Raw genomic sequence first — 20,579 nt, forward strand, 5'->3', positions numbered from 1 at the left:
TGATTAATTGATTGATTGATTTATTGTCACATGTATCGAAGTGCAGTGAAAAGTATTTTTCTGCGGCCAAGGGAACGTACACAGTGCGCACATAGTAGACAAAAAGAATAATCGACAGAGTACATTGACAAATAGTGCATCGACAGATAGTGATTGGTTACAGTGCGGAACAAGGGCCAAACAAAGCAAATACATGAGCAAGAGCAGCATAGGGTGTCGAGAATGGTGTTCTTACAGGGAACAGATCAGTCCGAGGGAGAGTCGTTGAGGAGTCTAGTACCTGTGGGGAAGAAGCTGTTCCTATGTCTGGTTGTGCGGGTCTTCAGACAAACATTCCTCACACTCAGCACACTCAGCTTACACAGGTAGTAACGTGCCATCGTGGTATACTGTGATGTGTTAATTTGAGTGAGGGAGGACGAGAGTGCTAACCTAATCATAGAATCATAGAATTTACAGTGCAGAAGGAGACCATTAGGCCCATCAAATCAATACCAGCCCTTGAAAGAGCTTCCTACTTAAGCCCACATATCCACCCTAACCCGTAACCTAGTTACCCCACCTAACCTTTGGACACTAAGGGGCAAGTTAATTTAGCGTGGTCAATCCATCTAACCTGCACACCTTTGGACTGTGGGAGGAAACCGGAGTACTCGGAGGAAACCCATGCAGGCACGGGGAGAAAGTGCAAACTGCACACAGTCACCCGAGGCCAGAATTGAACCCGGGTCCCTGGCGCTGTGATGCAGCAGTGCTAATCACTGCGCCACCGTTGGGTTCCAAGCCACATTTTTCACTCCACCACAAAACATGTAGTTATGTTTCTTGGATTTTGAAGCGATACAATCAGCTGCCAGAGGTCAAAATGTTGGGATCAGTTTAAGTTTATACCGAATTAAATACTCGATTTTCCATCTGTGTCCTCACATTTCTTTCTCACACAATAGCTGTCATTTCTATCTGCTCATTTACAGTTTTGTTTCACTATTCAAAGAGCAAATCTTTGATTGTATTTGGTTTCTAAGGATGAAAATTTTTCAATCTTATGATTTAGAAATGTTACAAATATATTAAAAATATCCCACTCAGGGACTTTCACACAACATCTAGGTTGACACTCCAGTGCAGTACTGAGTGAGTGCTGCAGGGTTGGCTGAGCCACCTTTCAAATGAGATGTTAAACTGAGAGCCTAACCTCTGCCCGCTTAGGTAGTGCTAAAAGATGCCAAAACGGCATTGTGGCACAGTGGCTATCCCTGCTGCCTCACAGCACCAGGGACCTGGGTTCAATTCTGGCCTTGGGTGACTGTGGAGTGGTCACGTTCTCCCTTGTGTCTGCATGGGTTTCCTCCGGGTGGTCCGGTTTCCTCCCACAGTCCTAAGATGTGCAAGTTAGGTGGATTAGCCATGCTAAATATCCCCTTGGTGTCCAAAGGTGTGCAGGTTAGGTAGATTGGCCATGCTGAATTTCCCCTTGGTGTCCAAAGATTAGGTGGGGTTACGGGGATAGGGCAGGGAGTGGGCTTGGGTAGGATGTTTTTTCAGTGGGTCGGTGCATACTTGATGGGCTGAATGGCTTCCTTCTGCACTGTTGGGATTATATGGATTCAATTAGAGATTTACCAGAATGTTGCCTGGTAATGAGGGAAGATCTTATGAGGAAAGGCTGGGGGACTTGAGGCTGTTTTCATTAGAGAGAAGAAGGTTAAGAGGTGACTTAATTGAGGCATAGAAGATGATCAGAGGATTGGATAGGGTGGACAGTGAGAGCCTTTTTCCTCGGATGGTGATGTCTAGCACGAGGGGACATACCTTTAAATTGAGGGGAGATAGATATAAGACAGATGTCAGTAGTAGGTTCTTTACTCAGAGTAGTAAGGGCGTGGAATGCCCTGCCTGCAACAGTAGTGGACTCGCCAACACTGAGGGTATTCAAATGGTCATTGGATAGACATATGGACAATAATGGAATAGTGTAGATGGGCTTTAGAGTGGTTTCACAGGTCGGCGCAACATCGAGAGCCGAAGGACCTGTACTGCGCTGTAATGTTCTATGTTCTAATTCAGAAAAGAACAAGGGGATGTTCTGTCTCGCCAAAATGTATTGTTCTGTCAGAATTGCCAAAACAGATTATCTGATCACGTTAGCGGGAGTTTGTTGAGCACAAATTGGCTGACTGCACTTCAGAAGTACTTCATTGGCAGGAGATTGCTTTGGAACACCCGGAGCATGTGAATGGTGCTACTTGAATGCAAGTTTTATTGGAAAACGTAAAGGAGATTTGTCATTCATTTTAGCTTCTTCTGAAAATGGGGAGGTGATTTTGGTAAGTGAAGACATTTGACCTTGTGTTGGAAGAAGTATGAGGAAAATAAACAGCTACATTCCTGCTTGTCATTGAAGTGAATCTACATGCTTGCTGGGACTGTGAGCTGCAGCAGGGATTGAGTTGATCAGCAGTACGTCTTCTGTAGGGCTGACAGTGGAAGAAGCACCAAGGGACCGGGAGCACATCACTCTGCTTTACATTCCTTTCGGGGATTAGTCCATCATTGTGATTGGCTGTGAGGAACACCACAGCCAAACTTCAATCTCAACACCCGCTGAAACCTTTTTCTTGTTTTTAGAGGGATTGCAGCAAAGGTTCACCAGACTGATCCCTGGGATGGTGCATTGTTCTATGAGGAGAGATTGTGGAGATTGGGCCTGTGTTCTCTATAGTTTAGAAGAATGAAAGGAGACCTCATTGAAACATACAAAATTCTTTCATGGTTGATAGGCTGGGGGGGGGGGTCTAGAACCAGGTGACGCAGTCTCAAAATAAAAGGTAAACCACTTTGGACTAAGGTGGTGGCATATCGTTGGACTTCCCTAACCCAGAGAGCTGCAGAGGCTCAGTTATTGAGTATGTTCAAGATAGAGATAAATAGATTCCTAGCTATTGAAGATATCAAGGGAGATGTGCATAGTGCAGGAAAATAGAGACAGAAGATCAGCCATGATCGAGTTGAATGACAGAGCAGACTCGAGGGGCTGAATGGCCCATTCCTGCTCCTATGTTCCTATTTCCCTTTCCGAGGTACCCAGGGTATTTGACACTGTAAATATTGTCCCGGAAAACTGCAAGCCTACCTGAGCTGTCCAGTCAGACATACCATAATTAACCTGCACCTCAATGAAGGGTAGACCATCAGAATGGCAGCAGTAATGGCTTTCCATCAAATTACATCTGAGGCAGGTCAGACTGTGTTCTTGCTTAACTAATACAAGCTCGACATAGAACAGATTTTACAGTGGAGGCAAGGTGGCGCAGTGGTTAGCACTGCTGCCTCACAGGAATGGGTGGCACGGTGGCACAGTGGTTAGCACTGCTGCCTCACAGCACTGAGGTCCGATCCTGGTCCCGGGTCACTGTCCGTGTGGAGTTTGCACATTCTCCCCGTGTCTGTGTGGGTCTCACCCCAACAACCCAAAGATGTGCAGCGTAGGTGGATTGGCAAAGTTAAATTGACCCTTAATTGGGAAAAAAAAATGAATTGAGTACTTTACATTTTTTAAAAAAACTAGACTTTACAGTTCGGTGGCATCACTACGTATTGCAAAACGAGTAGGCCATTCAGCCCCTCAAGCCTATTCTGCATTCAATTACATCATGGATAATCTTCATGTGAACTCCATTTCCTCTTCTTAACTCCACAACTCTTGATATCTTTACCTAATGAAAATCGAGCGACATCAGACTGAAAAGCTCGAATTGACTGATGCCTTTTGGACTGAGATCATTGGATTTTATTATGTAATCGAATCAAGTGATGTGAATGTAAGGCAGATAAAGCTAGTTACAATTTAGGTTGACCATGATGCGACTGAACGGTAGAACAGGTTCAAGAGGTCCAATGGTCTACTGCTGTTCCCAATGTTGCTGTACAATCTGATAGTACTGAAGTTAGTAATCCACTTCTTGTTGAGCTCACACTTGTTGAACGAGAATCGAAAGGACCTGTCCCAACAGTAAGTTAATATAAATCCATCATAGCTTCTATTCTAGAAAATTTATTGTTCATTGATAAATGAAGTGAACACAACACAAGAGTTATGGAGTTGGGCAGCACGGTGGCACAGTGGTTAGCACTGCTGCCTCACAACTCCTGGGTCCCGGGTTCAATTCCAGCCTCAGGGGACTGTTTGTGTCGAGTTTGCACTTTCTCCCCGTACCTGTGTGGGTTTCCTCTGGGTGCTCGTTTCCTCCCACAGTCCAAAGATGTGCAGGTTAGGTGGATTGGCCATGATAAATTGCCCCTTTGTTATGGGCCAGGGTTTAGAGAACCCCAAAGCGTATCATGGAGTTCACCTGACTCACAACTTTTAATAGATTGTGGTATGGGGAACACACGGCCCACTCTACAGGTGTGATGCAGCTGAAATGGAAAACGTATTTTTAAAAGCAAAACAGTGTTTATTCTATGAACTCAAGTTAATTTTTTTGAAACATACAGTGAACATTTTAGCAACCATTAATTCGAAACAACCCCCAAAGAATACAACACTAAGTAGTCCTTAAGCTGTCCTTTTAACAGCCATAAGACTTAAAAAGGAACTTTTAACAGAAGCACATCAGGTTAAAGTCACTACTGAGAGCAGTTATTAGTTTTAAATCACCAAAGGATCAATTTACAGTTTTTAGATTATAGAGAGAGAGACTAATACCCCTTCTGGCTGTGACTGCAGCTATCCAGCTTTGAAAATGAAACTAAATCACACCCTGCAGCAAACAGCCTAAAACAAAAGTTAAAAGCTGACAGCCCAGCTCCATCCGCTCTCTGACATCACTGCAGTAGTAAACACCCATTTCTTAAAGCAACATACACATTATATACATACCCATTTATAAACACACTTTTCTTAAAGGTACTCTCACATGACACCTTAGTGTCCAAAAAGGGGTTAGGTGGGGTTACTGGGTTACGGGGATAGGGTGGAGGTATGGGCTTAATTAGGGTGCTCTTTCCAAGGAACACTGCAGACTCGATGGGCCGAATGGCCTCCTTCTGCACTGTAAATTCTATGCTTCTGTGACAACAGGACTGCCATTGAAAATGTGCACAGCTCTGGAGTATCTTATTCCTGTGTAACCCAGTGCTTCAATAAATCTGGTCACCGAGTGACTGCTGTGGCGCAGCTGCGAGGACCTTTCCAGGTGGCTGACCACCTGCCCACTTGGCTGACTCAGCCGTCCTCTTCGTATTTGCGTTCTGACAGCGATGAGTCATCATTACTGCCCAGTTATTTGTGAAGCATGCTGATAGACTGAGGGTTGTGCTTTTAAATTCATCAAAGAGTTGGCACGGACCTCAAATAAACTCATTTGCAAAGAAACAAAATATAATGTAGCAACTGAGTGTGCCTGAACCATGACTTTTATTGGAAGAATGTTGTGTTTCAATCATCCAAAACTGGCCTCTTGTAAACCCTCAGCGTTTATTTTGGGAGCATTAAACCTAACCTCCTGAAACTTCCTCCAATGTGTGTGTGCATGACTTTCATGCGATTGAACAAATCCTGTCCTTTAACTGAACTGTATTAACCCTGCAATTCTAGTTGGCTTCTAAAAGTATTGGCTTGCTAACAGGAATGTAGGAATTATAAGAGGATAAAAGAGCAAAGACCATATCTAATTTGCTTTAGGAACAAAAGGAACAGGAGTAGGCCATTCTACCACTTGAGCCTATCCCACCATTTAATGAGATTATGGCTGATCTGTGGCCTGATTCCATATTCCTGCCTCTGGTCCATGTCCCTTAATATCTTTGCTTAACAACAATCTATCTCGGATTTAAATTTAACAACTGTTCTAGCTTCAACTGCTGTTTGCGGGAGAGAGTTCCACCCTGCCACTCTTTCAGTGAAGAGGTTCTTCCTAACATCTCTCCTGAACGGTCTAGCCTTGATTTTTAGACTATGCCCCCTAGTTTTAGAATCTCCAACCAGTGGACCTAGTTTATCTTTCCCTGTTAATGTCTTAAAGGCCTGTCTTTCCCTGTTAATGTCTTAAATACTTTGATCAGGTCACCCTTAACCCTCTAAATTAGAGGGAAAACAGGCCTAATCTGTGTAATCTCTCCTCATAATTTAACCCCCGTACTCAAGGTATAATTTTTGTAAACCTACGTTGCACTCACTCCAAAGCCAAAATATCCTTCCTAAGGTGCGGTGTCCAGAACTGCTCACAGTGACTCCAAGTGGGGTCTAACCAGGGTTTTGTATAGCTGCAGCATAACCCGCGTCTTTATATTCCAATACTCTTGATATAAAGGCTCGCATTCCATTAGCCTTGTTGATTATTTTCTGCTCTTATTGGTGGATCTATGTTGTGTTCCTCACAGTCAGTCACACTGATAGACTAACCCCCAAGTCTCTTTGGACTGTACCTAACTTCTTTCCATTTAGAAAGTACTGCGCTCTATCTACACTTGCTTACATTGAATTCCATTTGCCACAAATTTGCCAATTCACCTAGTCTGTCAATATCTCCTTGCAATTTTATGCTATCATCTAGGCTGTCTACAATGCCACCTGGCTTTGTATCATCCACAAATTTGGATTTATGACTTTCTGTGCCCTAGTCCAAGTCATTCATGAATAATGTGACTAATTGAGGCCGCAACATAGATCCCTGTGGTACACCATTAGTCTCCTGTCAATTAGGAGTATTTACCCATGAGCCCCACTCTCTGTCAGCTGCCATTCAATCAATTTCCTAACAATATCAATAATTTGCCCTCAACTCTGAGAGCTTCCACCTTAGTTAACAGTCTCTTGTGTGGGACTTTATCATATGTCTTCTGGAAGTCCATATAAATGACATCCATAGATATTTCCCTGTCCACTACCTTAGTCACCTCTTCAAAAAAATCAGTAAGATCATTCAGGTATGACCTTCCCTTCACAAATCCATGCTGGCTTTCCCTGATTGACCAAAATTGTTCAGTTAACCATCCCTTATAAACTCCAGCAATTTCCCCATCACAGATGTTAGGATAACTAGTCTGTAATTTCCTGGTTTCCCCCTTTCAGCCGTCTTAAAAAATGGAGTGACATGAACAATTTTCCAGTCCAGAGGGACAACTCCTGCATCTAGGAAACTCTGAAAGGTTATAGTTAGAGCATCTACAGTGTGCTCCCCTACATCTTTTAACACCCTTGGGTGCAAACAGTCAGATCCTGGGGATTTGTCACTCTCTGGTTCCCTTCTTGTCCTCTATTGACTGTTAATTCTTGAGGGGACTTCCGGCAAGTTATCCTCCTTTTCAATTGTAAATACTGAGGTTCAACATGTCTGCCATTTCCCCATTATTACTGACAATATCTTCACTTTCAGCTTTTAGTGGGCCTACATTGCTCTTCACCACCCGCTTTCCCTTCATATAACTCTAAACTTTCTTCTTATTGATTTTGATGTCCCTTTCAAATTTCCTTTCTAATCCCTTTTGGTAGCTCATATGAGCAGCTTTGTCACCCTTTGCTGGTCTTTGTATCTATCCCTTTCGTCAGGATCTGTGCCAATTCTTGCATTTTTGTAAGCCCTTTCGTTTAGTTTTGTGCTGTCCCTAACCTCTTTAGTCGTCCATGATTGTTTCTTTTGTGGCTTGAAACCCAACTTCTCTAAAGCATTAGGTTAGCACTCTCCTCCCCTCTACCCTCCTGCTCATTCTGGAATGCAAACCTTTTCAAAGATTCAGTCAGGAGATGTGAGTATCGCTGGCTGGGCCAGCATTGTTGCCCTTGAACTGAATGGCCGTTTCAGAGGGCAGAGGGCATTTAAGTCAACCATTTTGTTGTGGATCTGGAGTCACATATAGGCTAGATCAAGTAAGGATGGCAGATTCCCTTCCCTGAAGTATATTATGAACCAGATGGGCTTTTTACGTCAATCGACAATGATTTCATTAGACTTTTAGTTCCAGATTTTTATTGAATTCAGATTTCACCATCTGCTATGGTGGGATTCGAACCCGGATTCTCAGAGCTTTACCCTGGATTACGAGTCCAGCAACAACACCACTGCACCATGCCTGAAACAGACCCACATCAATGGCTTGAAAATGCTTTTAATTGATAGAAGTTTGCTATCGTCACCCTGCCAACATTAGAAGGGATGGTGACATCTGTATTCTTAACCCATGTAGTACCATTGGTGTTAATAGAAGGAAGTGCAGCTTTGAGGGTTTCTGATATGTGGTCTACGGAAAGTACACCAGTGATTTCTCACAGATATTTAGTCAGTCGTAACCTTGGACTTAAGCGCCCTGACCTCATGGACTGACACACAGCCGCCTCACCGTTTGTTGTCTTGCTGTGAATACACTGGATTACTCCCCGTTAACCCTTCATATCTTCACTATTTTACTTTCAGAAAGGAAATACCGCCTTGCATATTGCGTCGTTAGCTGGACAAACCGAAGTTGTACATGTCCTAGTAACAAATGAAGCAAATATTAATGCCCAGTCACAGGTAAGTCTATCCTTTACGACCTGCTGTCTGTCAACGTAATGTGTAGTATATATAATGTGTATACATGTACCTGTAAATGCATATAATTCTCATATTTATAAAATACACACAGTCTATTGAAGTTAAAATGTCAATGGTGGATGCTGGAATCTGTACTGGGAAATTGTGTTTTCCAAACCTGTTATATTGAGACTGTGGATGTAAAATGATTGGCTGGGAGTGTGGAGCTTCTCCATACATGTTTGCACCATGTGTGACCGTGGTGGTATGTTTTAAATTTACCAAACTGCAGTTGTTATATTGAGAAGGAACACTTTTTTAATGTCAAGAGGGGAGAAAGGTGAATCTCCAATTTAATTGTCACACCTTCGCTCAGGAAGACTTACTGAATCTACAAAGGAAGGTCATTGACAATGTCGAGAGTGAGTTTTGAAATTTTGTGAGAGGAGATTCAGCCAGCTCGAGTTCATCAGTCTTCAGGTTGCTTCCCACACTAATGTAAGATCGCAATATTTAGAATGTGGCCCACCACAAACTGAGAAGCACACGGTTGAAGCTGAATGTGAAGAATTAAATCTGCTGGCTGTTTTAAACCAGGTCAGATGCATTTTAACATTGATTAATAAAGTGAGGATGAGGTTTGAATCTCATAATTCAACGTAACCATAAAAGCCACACACTTTCCCTTGAAGCCTGAGTTCAGCCATTGTTTGGTACTAAAGTCGACAATTACAGTTCAACCAGGTGTGAAACAAGTACTGAAAAAGATTTGTACCTTTTTAATTCATTCTAATATCAAGTATTGGAACCTTAATAGCAAAGGAATTGGGTTCTGTTCTAACAGCCACGGGGGCCTCCTTGGCTAAATTCCCTGGCCCAGACTCTGTGGAGCCACAAGAGAATCAATATTAAAGTTCCAGCAGTGTTTCTAATAATAATAATAATCTTTATTGTCACAAGTAGGCTTATATTAACACGGCAATGAAGTTACTGTGAAAAGCCCCTAGTCGCCACACTGTGGCGTCTGTTCGGGTACACAGAGGGAGAATTCAGAATGTCCAAATTACCTAACGGCATGTCTTTTGGGACTTGTGTGAGGAAACTGGAGGAAACCCACACAGACACAGTGAGAACATGCAGACTCCACACAGACAGTGACCCAAGCCAGGAATTGAACCTGGGGCCCTGGAGCTGCGAAGCAACAGTGCCAACCACTGTGCTACTGTGCTTCTAACACTTGTCGCCCTCTGGTGTATTTCCCACTGACAGCTCAGGATTGGTGAATCTCCCCTTCTGATTCTTTAGGGGCATGTTGTAATATTTTCCTGTTAAAAATTTGGGAGTTCCAGTGCAGCAGGCCTTCATTATGATCTGATCAGGCAGGCATGCACCTCTGACAATCGGTGATTGTGTGGACCAGCTTTCACACTACCAACAGAAAAGGCCATAGTTTTAAGCTAAGGGTTGGCAGATTTAAAACCGAAATGAGGAGGAATTACTTCACTCAAAGGGTTGTGAATCTGTGGAATACTCTACCGCAGAGTGCAGCCGGAACACTAAACAAATTTAAGGAGGAGGTAGATAGGTTTTTAATTAGTGGCGGGATGGAGGGTTATGGGGAATGGGCAGGAAGATGGATGAGACCAAAATGAGATCAGCAATAATATTGAATGGTGGAGCAGGCTCAAGGAGCTAAATTACCTACTCCTTGTATTATTCCTTGTGTCTGAATAAAGCTCGTAGTCTTACAGTTGAAGTAGATGCTTTATTTCTATGAGTTCGTTCTCTCTCCAGCGCTTATACTATGGAACATCTGAGCTGTGTCCTGCTCACCAGCTGCCATTCTTGTAAAGAGAGCCGACTTCCTGTTTGTCTATGTATATATACATCTCTGGTGCTCCCTCTAGTGGTTACTTAGTTGTAGTGTATTTATCTTAACCCCTTGTGTATATACAGTGATGTACTTTGTTAAAGAAAATTGTACAAAACCGGTAGATAAATGATGATATGTACAAGTTGTGATGATATTGATGACTATACAAAGCCAAGTAATATTTGAGTCCAATCTTAATGAAAAAAATTTATGAGTCCAAACTTTATGAATTTGTTCGGTTGAATTGTTTTCTTCTGCTGTTGTTGAAGTGGTGATGTTAATGTTGTCATTTCTTTGTGAATGTTGTCTGTGTTCTTGTGTTTAAGTAAACAAGAAGTCATCATGAGGTGTTCGAATGGTCGAATCACTTTGTTGTCTGATTTAGACTTTTTTTTCTATGCTTGTCGTAGCGATTCTGTATGTCATCTTTGTTGTCTGACCTGGACTTTTTTCTGTGTTTGCGGTATTGATTCTGGACGTCATCTGCCTTGAAAGCTGGTTTGCTTGATTGTAGTGGAGCAAATGTGAATTTATGAGATTCATTGTTATGCCATGGTATGGATGTACTCTTGCCATTGTTTTGAGCTGTGTCGTTACATTGTCCTTCATGTGCAGAGTTGTACCATGTCGTACAAGTTGTTGTTTCATTGTTGTTTTTGTCGTTTCTGTCTTTGTTGTTTTCGTTGTCGTACTTGTTGTTTTTGTCATGCTTGTTTCTGTTTTTGTGGTTTTAGTTGTTCTTGTTGTTGTTGTCGTGCTTGTTGTTGCTGTTATTGTCTTTTTTATGCTTCTTGTCGTTTTGTTGATGTTCTTGTAGTTTTTGTTGCTGTGCTTGTAGTTTTTGTTGTTGTTCTTGTTGTGCTTCTTGTTGCTGTTGTGCTTCTTGTGGTTTTTGTTGTTCTTGTTACACTCAATGACTTTTCCGTGTGGATAATTCGAGTCACTCTCAAAGTTATTTGTGTCAGTGTCCTTTGTGGTATCTGATGTTTCATTGAGCGTTTCTTCTTGAGGATTGTGAGAATGATCTGATGTTGCATTGATCTTGGTGACATCACTCCTTTGTGGTTGATGTGATATTCTTTTTGAAGAATAAAGGGATTAAGGGTTATGGTGTTCGGGCCGGAAAGTGGAGCTGAGTCCACAAAAGATCAGCCATGATCTCATTGAATGGTGGAGCAGGCTCGAGGGGCCAATTGGCCTACTCCTGCTCCTAGTTCTTATGTTCTTATGTGATTCCTCTTTGATTCCTTGGTGCTCCTCTTCTGGAGTCATTTCTGGTTTTACTTGAATCATCATTGATTTCTTGGCACTCATCTTTTGGAGTAATTTCAGGTTCATTTGAATCATCTTTGGTTTCTTGGTGCTCTTCTGGAGTCAAAATCTTCAAGATTTCATTTTCTTGTGGGTAGTTTAGAGTAGATGAGGTTTTAATTGACGTGGTCTCACGGACGCAAGAGCAGTTTCATTTTGATTGTTGAGTGCTTCTGTACATACGAGCTGAGATCTGTCAGTCTCGCTGTGATCTTGCACATCTTGTATGTTGATCGCAATCACATCGTCACTATTCTCACACACAGTGGGTAGACATTCACTGTCTTATTGTTGGTTAAATGAACTGGGTAGACTTTCATAGTCTTCCTCTGGTGGCTCAAATAAGCTGGGTATACTTTCATAGTCTTTTTGTTGTTCACGTGAGCTTGGTAGACTTTCATAGTCTGGTTGCTCAGATAAGGCTGATAGGCCTTCATAGTCTTGTTCATGCATGGACTTCGCTCCGGAGTCTTTAGTTGCTTCCATTTTGGACTTTGTCAATGAGCTCTCTGTGGAGGTTTGCGTCGCTCTCTGTGTGGAGTCTTTCATCGTTCTCTGTGTGGAGTCGTACAATGTCCTCTGTGGAGTCGATCTGTGCTCTCTCAACGGAGTCGTTCAGTACTAGATGTGTGGCATCGTTTTCTTCTTGGATGTTTGACAATGTATCGACGATCTGCCATTGCATCATGGTATTGGATTCATCTACCATCAGTAGAGTCGTGTTGAGCCTTTCAAATGTGGCGCTGATGCTTTTATGATCATCATATCCGAATAACTCAGCCATGTCTGAGTAGTATTTTTCGATAAACAAATCATCTTCTTTTGTTCCGGATGCGTTATTGTGCTCTTCATGTTCAATGAACAAATCATCTTCTTTGGTTTCGGATTTGTCGTTGTGTTCTTCACCTTGGGTGGTGCACAATGCTTGTTTAGGGTGATGCGAAAGTTATGTTCAACTGCTGGTAGACGTTCAGGCATTGTTGTGCCTTTTGAGGTTAAATTTGTTGGTTTTGTGCCTTTAAGAGTCTTGTTTGTGATTTTCGGGCATTTCCCCTTTAAGTGGGCACGGTCAGAGTTGTCCGACGTCATGACACTCGTGATGTAAAGCGTAGGAATCGATTACACATGTGCAAATCGATTTTCCTTTACTGTGCGCTTTTTTGTGAACTGCGCATGCGTGGTTTGCGCAGATCTTCTTTTGTAGTTTATGGGTTTCCAGAGCTGTTGATGCCAGATAATTGTCTTCCGTTTACATCAGAATAGTTTGAAATATTTGAGTCAGAATGGAGTCAAACACACTCGAATCCCACCCTATCACCCAGCACCGAATGGTGCTGCAGAAAGAAGTGTACAGATTGCGAAGAGGTCGTCACAGAAATATTTGCTCAGTGATCAGCTGGGCAGCAGTTTCCTGTCGTCACAGACTCGACAATTCTCTGTTCTCTCACAGAATAACCCTGCCGTCAACTCCACGTTGCTGACCTCACGTTTGTATTTCAACATGTTCCTAGGACAAGGTTCAGTTTGCTTCAGCCTGATGTCAGTCAGAAAGTAAAAGAATAACTGAAGATAACTCATAAAACTTAGTTCAATGCCGGCTGAAGGTCGTGGTGAAAAACCAGCGAGATGAGAAGAAGCATGTGATTGGAGGTGCTGTAAACAGATTAGGTACATTCACACATCTCGTGAAGATTGGACAGAGACTTGATCATTGTAATGATGGTTATTTGCTTGAAAGAAGAAATTTGACAAAGGGAGAGCACGATAAACCTCCTGTAATCCAAATTCCTCAGTGAAAGTCCGAATGAAACTGCACGTTTGCTGATCTCAATGAATCCAGAGCAAAGTGAATCAGGGTGGATGGAGAGAAATAAATCAATTAGCACAATCCCAACCATTAATTGGTGTTGATAGTCAAAATCAAAATTCAGGTTTGGCAAACTCCGAGATGGCGAGAGAGTAACGTTGAACAAATGGAAATGGAAGGAAATAATCAGGCAGAATGAAGAGGCCAGATAGGTTAATTGAATGTATATATGGTTGAACGATATATAATTAAATGAACATCCGGTTGTGGCTATGCGGAGCTAAGTCGCACATTCAGCGGCTCCCGCAAAAACTGACTTTTGGGCTCTTTTCAGGGCCCCCAACGGCACTTTTTCGACGTTTCCCGGTGTGGGAAGGAGTCTACAACAGCTCCCCGTCAGTATATGGCTTCAACTAGGAGCGGGGCGACAGAAAAGGTACTGGTGGACCTGAAGAAGGTGCGAGGGAAGAAGGACAAAATGGCGGCGGGCGGAGACCAGGCAGCGTGGATGCAGTGGGCGGAAGAGCAGCAGGAGGGTATCCAGCACTGCTTCAGAGAGATTAAAACGGACCTGCTAGAGCCGATGAAGGCATCTTTTGATAAGCTGCTGGAGACACAGACGGCCCAGGGAGTGGCGATCCGCGAGGCTCGACAAAAGATCTCTGACAATGAGGACGGGATCCTAGGCCTGGCGGTAAAGGTGGAGGCGCACGAGGCGCTCCGCAAGAAATGGCAGGAGCGGTTCAAGGAGATGGAGAATCGGTCGAGGCGGAAGAATCTGTGGATTCTGGGCCTCCCGGAGGGGCTGGAGGGGCCGGACGTGGGGGCCTATGTGGTCACCATGTTGAACTCGCTGATGGGAGCGGGGTCCTTCCAGGGGCCCCTGGAGCTGGAAGGGGCCCATAGAGTGCTGACGAGGAGGCCCAAGGCTAACGAGCCTCCGCGGGCGGTGCTGGTGAGGTTCCATCGGTTCGTCGATCGGGAGTGTGTGCTCAGGTGGGTCAAGAAGGAGAGGAGCAGCAGGTGGGAGAACGCGGAGGTTTGGATATATCAGGACTGGAGTGGGGAGGTGGCGAAGAGGAGGGCCGGGTACAATCGAGCGAAGGCGGTGCTGCACAGGAAGGGGGTGAAGTTTGGCATGTTGCAGCCGGCGCGACTGTGGGTTACCTACAAGGACCGGCACCATTATTTTGAGTCTCCGGAGGAGGCGTGGGCCTTTGTTCAGGCCGAGAAGTTGGATACAGATTGAGGGTCGGGACGGGTGATTGGGGACTGCGGTTGATATGCTATGTTTATTTTTGTTTTGAGGCGGGGGGGCCTTTGTATTGCTCCGGGTTTCTTTTTCTTTGTGTTTTTTCTCTTTTAGGTTGGTGAGGGTGGTTGGGGCGGGTTGGACACTGTTTTGGTTGGGTTGGTCGGGTGGGGGCTCTTGGAGGTGAGATGGGGCCCCGCGGGGGAGGCCCGAGTCAGGGGTGAGGGGACCGGGCCTGTAAAAGGAGCTGCGTCAGAAGTGGCGGGGCCTTGTAGGTGGAAAGCGCGGGCTTTTTCCCGCGCTGAAGACTGGAGGGGGGCGGGGCCGGGGCGGGGAAGCGAGGGTTGCTTCGCGCGCTGAGAACGGAAGGGGGTGGGGGAGAGCCTATGGATGGGGATGGGAGAGGAGGGTGTGCCACACCATAGGAGGAGTCGAAGGAGAGGCGGGAGTGGCCGGGATCAGCAGGAGTCAGCTGACTTGTGGAAATGCAATGGGGGGAGTAAATCAGCTAGGATGGGTCCTAGCCGGTGGCGGGGGGGGGGGGGGGGGGGGGGGAAATAGAGTTGCTGCTGCTATGGTCAAGGAGGAGCTGGAGCGAGTGGGGGGGGCTCGAGACGGGGGTATGCGCTGTGGGGAATGGGCCGGGTGTGGGGTGCGGGCGTGTGGCTGGCCGAGGAGGGGTCATGGCTAGTCGACGGGGGAGGGGGGTGGGTAGCCCCCTGATCCGGCTGATAACCTGGAATGTAAGGGGACTGAATTGGCCGGTTAAGCGGGCCCGCGTGTTCGCGCACCTGAAGGGGCTCAAGGCGGATGTGGTTATGCTCCAGGAGACACACCTGAAGGTGGCAGACCAGGTAAGATTGAGGAAAGGGTGGGTAGGTCAGGTGTTTCACTCGGGGCTGGATGCCAAAAACGAGGGGTGGCGATCTTGGTGGGAAAGAAGGTGTCGTTTGAGGCGTCGAGCATTGTGGCAGATAATGGCGGTAGGTACATAATGGTAAGTGGTAAGTTGCAGGGAGAGAGGGTGGTACTGGTCAATGTGTATGCCCCGAACTGGGACGATGCGGGTTTTATGCGGCATATGTTGGGTCGGATCCCAGACTTGGAAGTGGGGGGCCTGATAATGGGGGGGAGACTTTAACACGGTGCTGGATCCGGCACTGGATCGCTCCAGGTCTAGGACGGGTAGGAAGCCGGCGGCGGCTAGAGTGCTGAGGGGGTTTATGGACCAGATGGGAGGGGTGGATCCTTGGAGATTTGCAAGGCCGGGGCCCAGGGAATTTTCATTCTTCTCACAAGTCCATAAGGCTTATTCCCGAATTGACTTTTTCATCTTGAGTCGGGCGCTGATAGCGAGAGTAGAGGTTACGGAGTATTCGGCAATAGCCATTTCGGACCACGCACCGCATTGGGTGGACTTGGAGATGGGGGAGGAGAGGGACCAGCGCCCGCTGTGGCGCTTGGAGGTGGGGCTGTTGGCGGACGAGGAGGTGAGCGAGCGGGTCCGCGGAAGTATAGAGAGGTACCTGGAGACCAACGACACGGGGAGGTCCGAGTGGGGATGGTATGGGAGGCACTGAAGGCGGTGGTGAGGGGAGAGCTGATCTCCATTAGGGCCCACAAGGAGCAGAGGGAGCGGGGCGGAGAGGGAGAGGCTGGTGGGGGAGATGCTGAGGGTAGACAGGAGGTATGCGGAGGAGCCCGTGGAAGGATTGTTGAGGAAGAGGCGTAGCCTCCAGGCCAAAATCGACCTGGTGACCACCAGGAAGGCGGAGGTGCAGTGGAGGAAGGCCCAGGGGGCGATTTACGAGTATGGGGAAAAGGCAAGCCGGATGCTGGCGCATCAGCTTCGGAAGCGGGACGCAGCTAGGGAGATCGGGGGATTTAAGGACAGGGGAGGGAGTGTGGTGCGGAGTGGAGCTGGCGTCAATGGGGTCTTCAGGGACTTCTACGAGGAATTGTACCGGTCCGGCCCCCACGGGAGGAGGGAGGGATGGGCCGCTTCCTGGATCAATTGAGATTTCCAAAGGTGGAAGAGGGACTGGTGGCGGGATTGGGGGCCCCGATTGGGCTGGAGGAGCTGATCAAAGGGATAGGAAGCATACAGGCGGGGAAGGCACCGGGGCCGGATGGTTTAACGCTCAAATTCTATAAAAAAATATGTGGACCTGTTGGGCCCGCTGTTAGTTAGGACCTTCAATGAGGCAAGGGAGGCTTTGTCCCCGATGATGTCCCGAGCACTGATTTCCTTGATCCTAAAGCGGGACAAGAATCCCCTGCAGTGTGGGTCTTACAGGCCGATTTCATTGCTAAATGTAGATGCCAAGGTGCTGGCGAAGGTCTTAGCCATGAGGATTGAGGATTGTGTGCCGCAGATCATCCACGAAGACCAGACGGGGTTTGTGAAGGGGAGACAGTTGAACGCGAATGTGTGGAGGCTTTTGAACGTTATCATGATGCCGGCGAGGGAGGGAAAGGCGGAGATAGTGGTGGCAATGGACGCTGAGAAAGCCTTCGATAGGGTAGAGTGGGGATACCTGTGGGAGTTGCTGAAGAGGTTCGGGTTTGGGGAGGGGTTTGTCAGGTGGGTTAGGCTGTTGTATGAGGTCCCGATGGCGAGTGTGGCCACAAACAGGAGGAGGTCCGAATACTTTCGCTGGCACCGAGGGACGAGACAGGGGTGTCCCTTATCCCCCCTGCTCTTCGCACTGGCAATTGAACCCCTGGCTATGGCACTGAGGGAGTCGCGGAACTGGAGGGGGTTGGTGCGGGGTGGGGAGGAGCATAGGGTGTCACTTTATGCGGATGACCTGCTGCTGTATGTGGCGGACCCGGTGGGAGGAATGCTGGAGGTAATGAGGATTCTTAGGGAATTCGGGGACTTTTCGGGGTACAAACTCAACATGGGGAAGAGCGAGCTGTTCGTAGTTAATCCAGGGGACCAGGAGAGGGGGATTGGCGAGCTCCCACTAAAAAGGGCGGAGAGGAGCTTCAGGTATTTGGGGGTCCAGGTGGCCAGGAGCTGGGGGGCCCTGCATAGGCTTAATTTTACAAGGCTGGTGGAGCAAATGGAGGAGGAGTTCAAGAGGTGGGACGCGTTGCCGCTGTCCTTGGCGGCAGGGTGCAGTCAATCAAAATGATGGTGCTCCCAAGGTTTTTGTTCCAGCGCCTCCCCATGTTTACCCCGAAGGCTTTTTTCAGGCGGGTTAACAGGAGTATAATAGGGTTTGTGTGGGCGCGAGGGACTCCGAGGGTGAGAAGGGTGTTCCTGGAGCGGAGTAGAGATAGGGGGGGACTGGCGCTGCCCAACCTCTGTGGATACTACTGGGCCGCCAATGCGACGGTGGTGCGCAAGTGGGTGATGGAGGGGGAGGGGGCTGCATGGAAGAAGCTGGAGACGGCGTCCTGTGAGGCTACGAGTCTGGGGGCACTGGCAACGGCGCCGCTGCTGCTCCCTCCAAGGGGGTATACCATGAGCCCAGTGGTGGGGGCAATGGAGGCGGCACAGGGAGGAAGTGGGGCCCTCGGCGGGGACCCCATTACGGGGGTACCACCGGTTCACCCCAGGAAGAACAGATGGAGGGTTTGTGGGGTGGCACAGGGCAGGGATACGAAAGTTGGGGGAACTGTTTGTGGACGGGAAGTTCCAGAGCCTGGGGGAGCTGGAGGAGAAGTATGGGCTCCCCCCCCGGGGAACACCTTCAGGTACTTACAGCTAAGGGCGTTTGCCAGACTGCAGGTGGCAGAATTCCCGTGGCTACGGCCACACACAGTGCAGGACAGGGTGCTCTCGGCGGGGGGGGGGGTGATGCAGGAGGAGGAGGAGGCCTCGGTTGTGGAAGTAAAAGTGGGAGGAGTTGGGAGAGGAAATTGAGGAAGGGACATTGGCAGATGCCCTGGGGAGGGTGAACTCTTCCTCATCGTGCGCGAGGCTCAGCCTCATACAGTTTAAGGCGCTGCACAGGGCACACATGACCGGGACAAGGATGAGTCGGTTTTTTGGGGGTGAGGACAGGTGTGTTAGGTGCTCAGGGAGCCCAGCAAATCACACCCATATGTTCTGGGCATGCCCAGCGCTGGAGGAATTTTGGAAGAGCGTCGCGAGGACGGTGTCGAGGGTGGTAGGATCCAGGGTCAAACCGGGCTGGGGGCTCGCAATATTTGGGGTGACAGAGGAGCCGGGAGTGCAGGAGGCGAAAGAGGCCGGAATTCTGGCATTTGCGTCCCTGGTAGCCCGGCGAAGGATTCTCCTTCAGTGGAAGGATGCGAGGCCCCCAAGCGTGGAATCCTGGATCAACAATATGGCGCGGTTTATTAAGTTGGAGAGGGTGAAATTCGCCTTGAGAGGGTCGGTACAAGAGTTCTTTAGGCGGTGGCAACCGTTCTTAGACTTTCTGGCAGAGCGGTGGACATTGGTCAATAGCAGCAGAAACTCGGGGGGGGGGGGGTCACTTTATTATTTTTTGTTTTTTGTTATTTACACTGGAGGGTCTGAGGGGGTGTATATACTTGTTGTATTAAGTCGGGGTGTTAATGTTAATTTATTATTTATGTATAGGGGGAGGGAGGTATGGAAGGTTGTTTTTCTGCACTGTGTTTGCACTTAACCCTGTTGGGTTCCTTTTTCATTTTGTTATTGATATTTTATGAAAACATTTAATAAAAATTTTTTTTTTTTAAAGTATGTAGAGAGGAAGAAGAAAAAGTTGATAATTGCTGAAAAGAAAGAAATGTGGCTGAAACTTGTTGTCTTGCACTCAACAGGACAAAGACAAGAATGCCAAATTTCAGACAATCACAACAATTTATGTTCCTTAGGAAAGGATGCTGATTGGTTGGACATTGACTCTGACTGGAATGGAGAAAGCAGCGGGGAATTATAGGCTCCCCATGTTTCTGCGTAATTCAGAAAAGATGCAAGGCTTGAACATATTGCTTTTGTTTGCAGATAGCGAGTCCCTGTGTAGAAATTCATCTCACTTCTAGCTAGTGTAAATGAGCCACATAACCAGCTGGTTATCTTAAATTGGTTGTTAGTGTTGTTATTCACACAGAATCATATCTAGATGTTTTAATATGGATTTTGCAAGCATGGGCTGGTTGAATATGGCCTGTACTCTGCTGATTACAAACAACCAGAGAAACTTATTTGATTTGATCAGCCAATCATTGAGACATATGGCTTATGTTCCTGGCACCACACAGGCACTGAAATTTATAGACTACTTTGCTCAAATGTATGGAAGGCAGAACTTCTGTTTGGACTGACAGCAATATCCTGTTCGTGATATTACAATCCCGGACCAAACCCCAACAGTGGTTAGAATACAGGACTGGAACCCCAATATTTTACTTCAATTTTGTAACATGTGAAAGGATACCTTGCTCCAGGAGTGATTTCACGCCGAAAAAAGGATATGGTCAATTAAAACAAACCTTATTACTAACATAGTATTAAAATATCTTTAATATCACACAAGAAAAATACCTTACAATGACCCCTTACATATGCAAATCAATACAGTGACACAACAGAACAATGTAGGATCTGTAGCTGAAGTCTCCAGAAACCGGCTGTGTTTCTTCAGAAGCTGCTTCTCAGCTTGTTTCAGCTCTCCTTCCAGCCACACAATTCTGAACTGCTTGGAAAAAAACTGCTAGTCTGTCTACAGACATATCTATCTGAACTGCAGTGAGAGCAGATACTTGACTTCTGCTCGCATCCCAATCTAAAACTCACCTAAACTGATTTTCTGCAAAATGCCAAGAACCTTAGCTTTTCCCATTAACTGCATCGTCTTACCAAGCTGAAACACAATGTAT

The 20,579-nt window shown here is 46.5% G+C and overlaps 1 protein-coding gene across 46 annotated transcripts in view; it reads left to right on the forward strand.

Annotated features, from left to right (window-relative positions):
• The window catches only part of ank3b (ankyrin 3b), a 1,101,178-nt gene that overhangs the window by 781,235 nt on the left and 299,364 nt on the right, over positions 1-20,579 (forward strand). For all 46 annotated transcript variants that reach the window (XM_072478848.1, XM_072478844.1, XM_072478845.1 and 43 more), the window contains exon 4: positions 8,415-8,513. In XM_072478848.1, the coding sequence (XP_072334949.1) occupies positions 8,415-8,513 (99 nt within the window). The remainder of the gene's footprint in view (positions 1-8,414; positions 8,514-20,579) is intronic.

The sequence above is a fragment of the Scyliorhinus torazame genome, chromosome 16 (assembly GCF_047496885.1).
Source record: "Scyliorhinus torazame isolate Kashiwa2021f chromosome 16, sScyTor2.1, whole genome shotgun sequence".
Classification (NCBI taxonomy): Eukaryota; Metazoa; Chordata; class Chondrichthyes; order Carcharhiniformes; family Scyliorhinidae; genus Scyliorhinus; species Scyliorhinus torazame.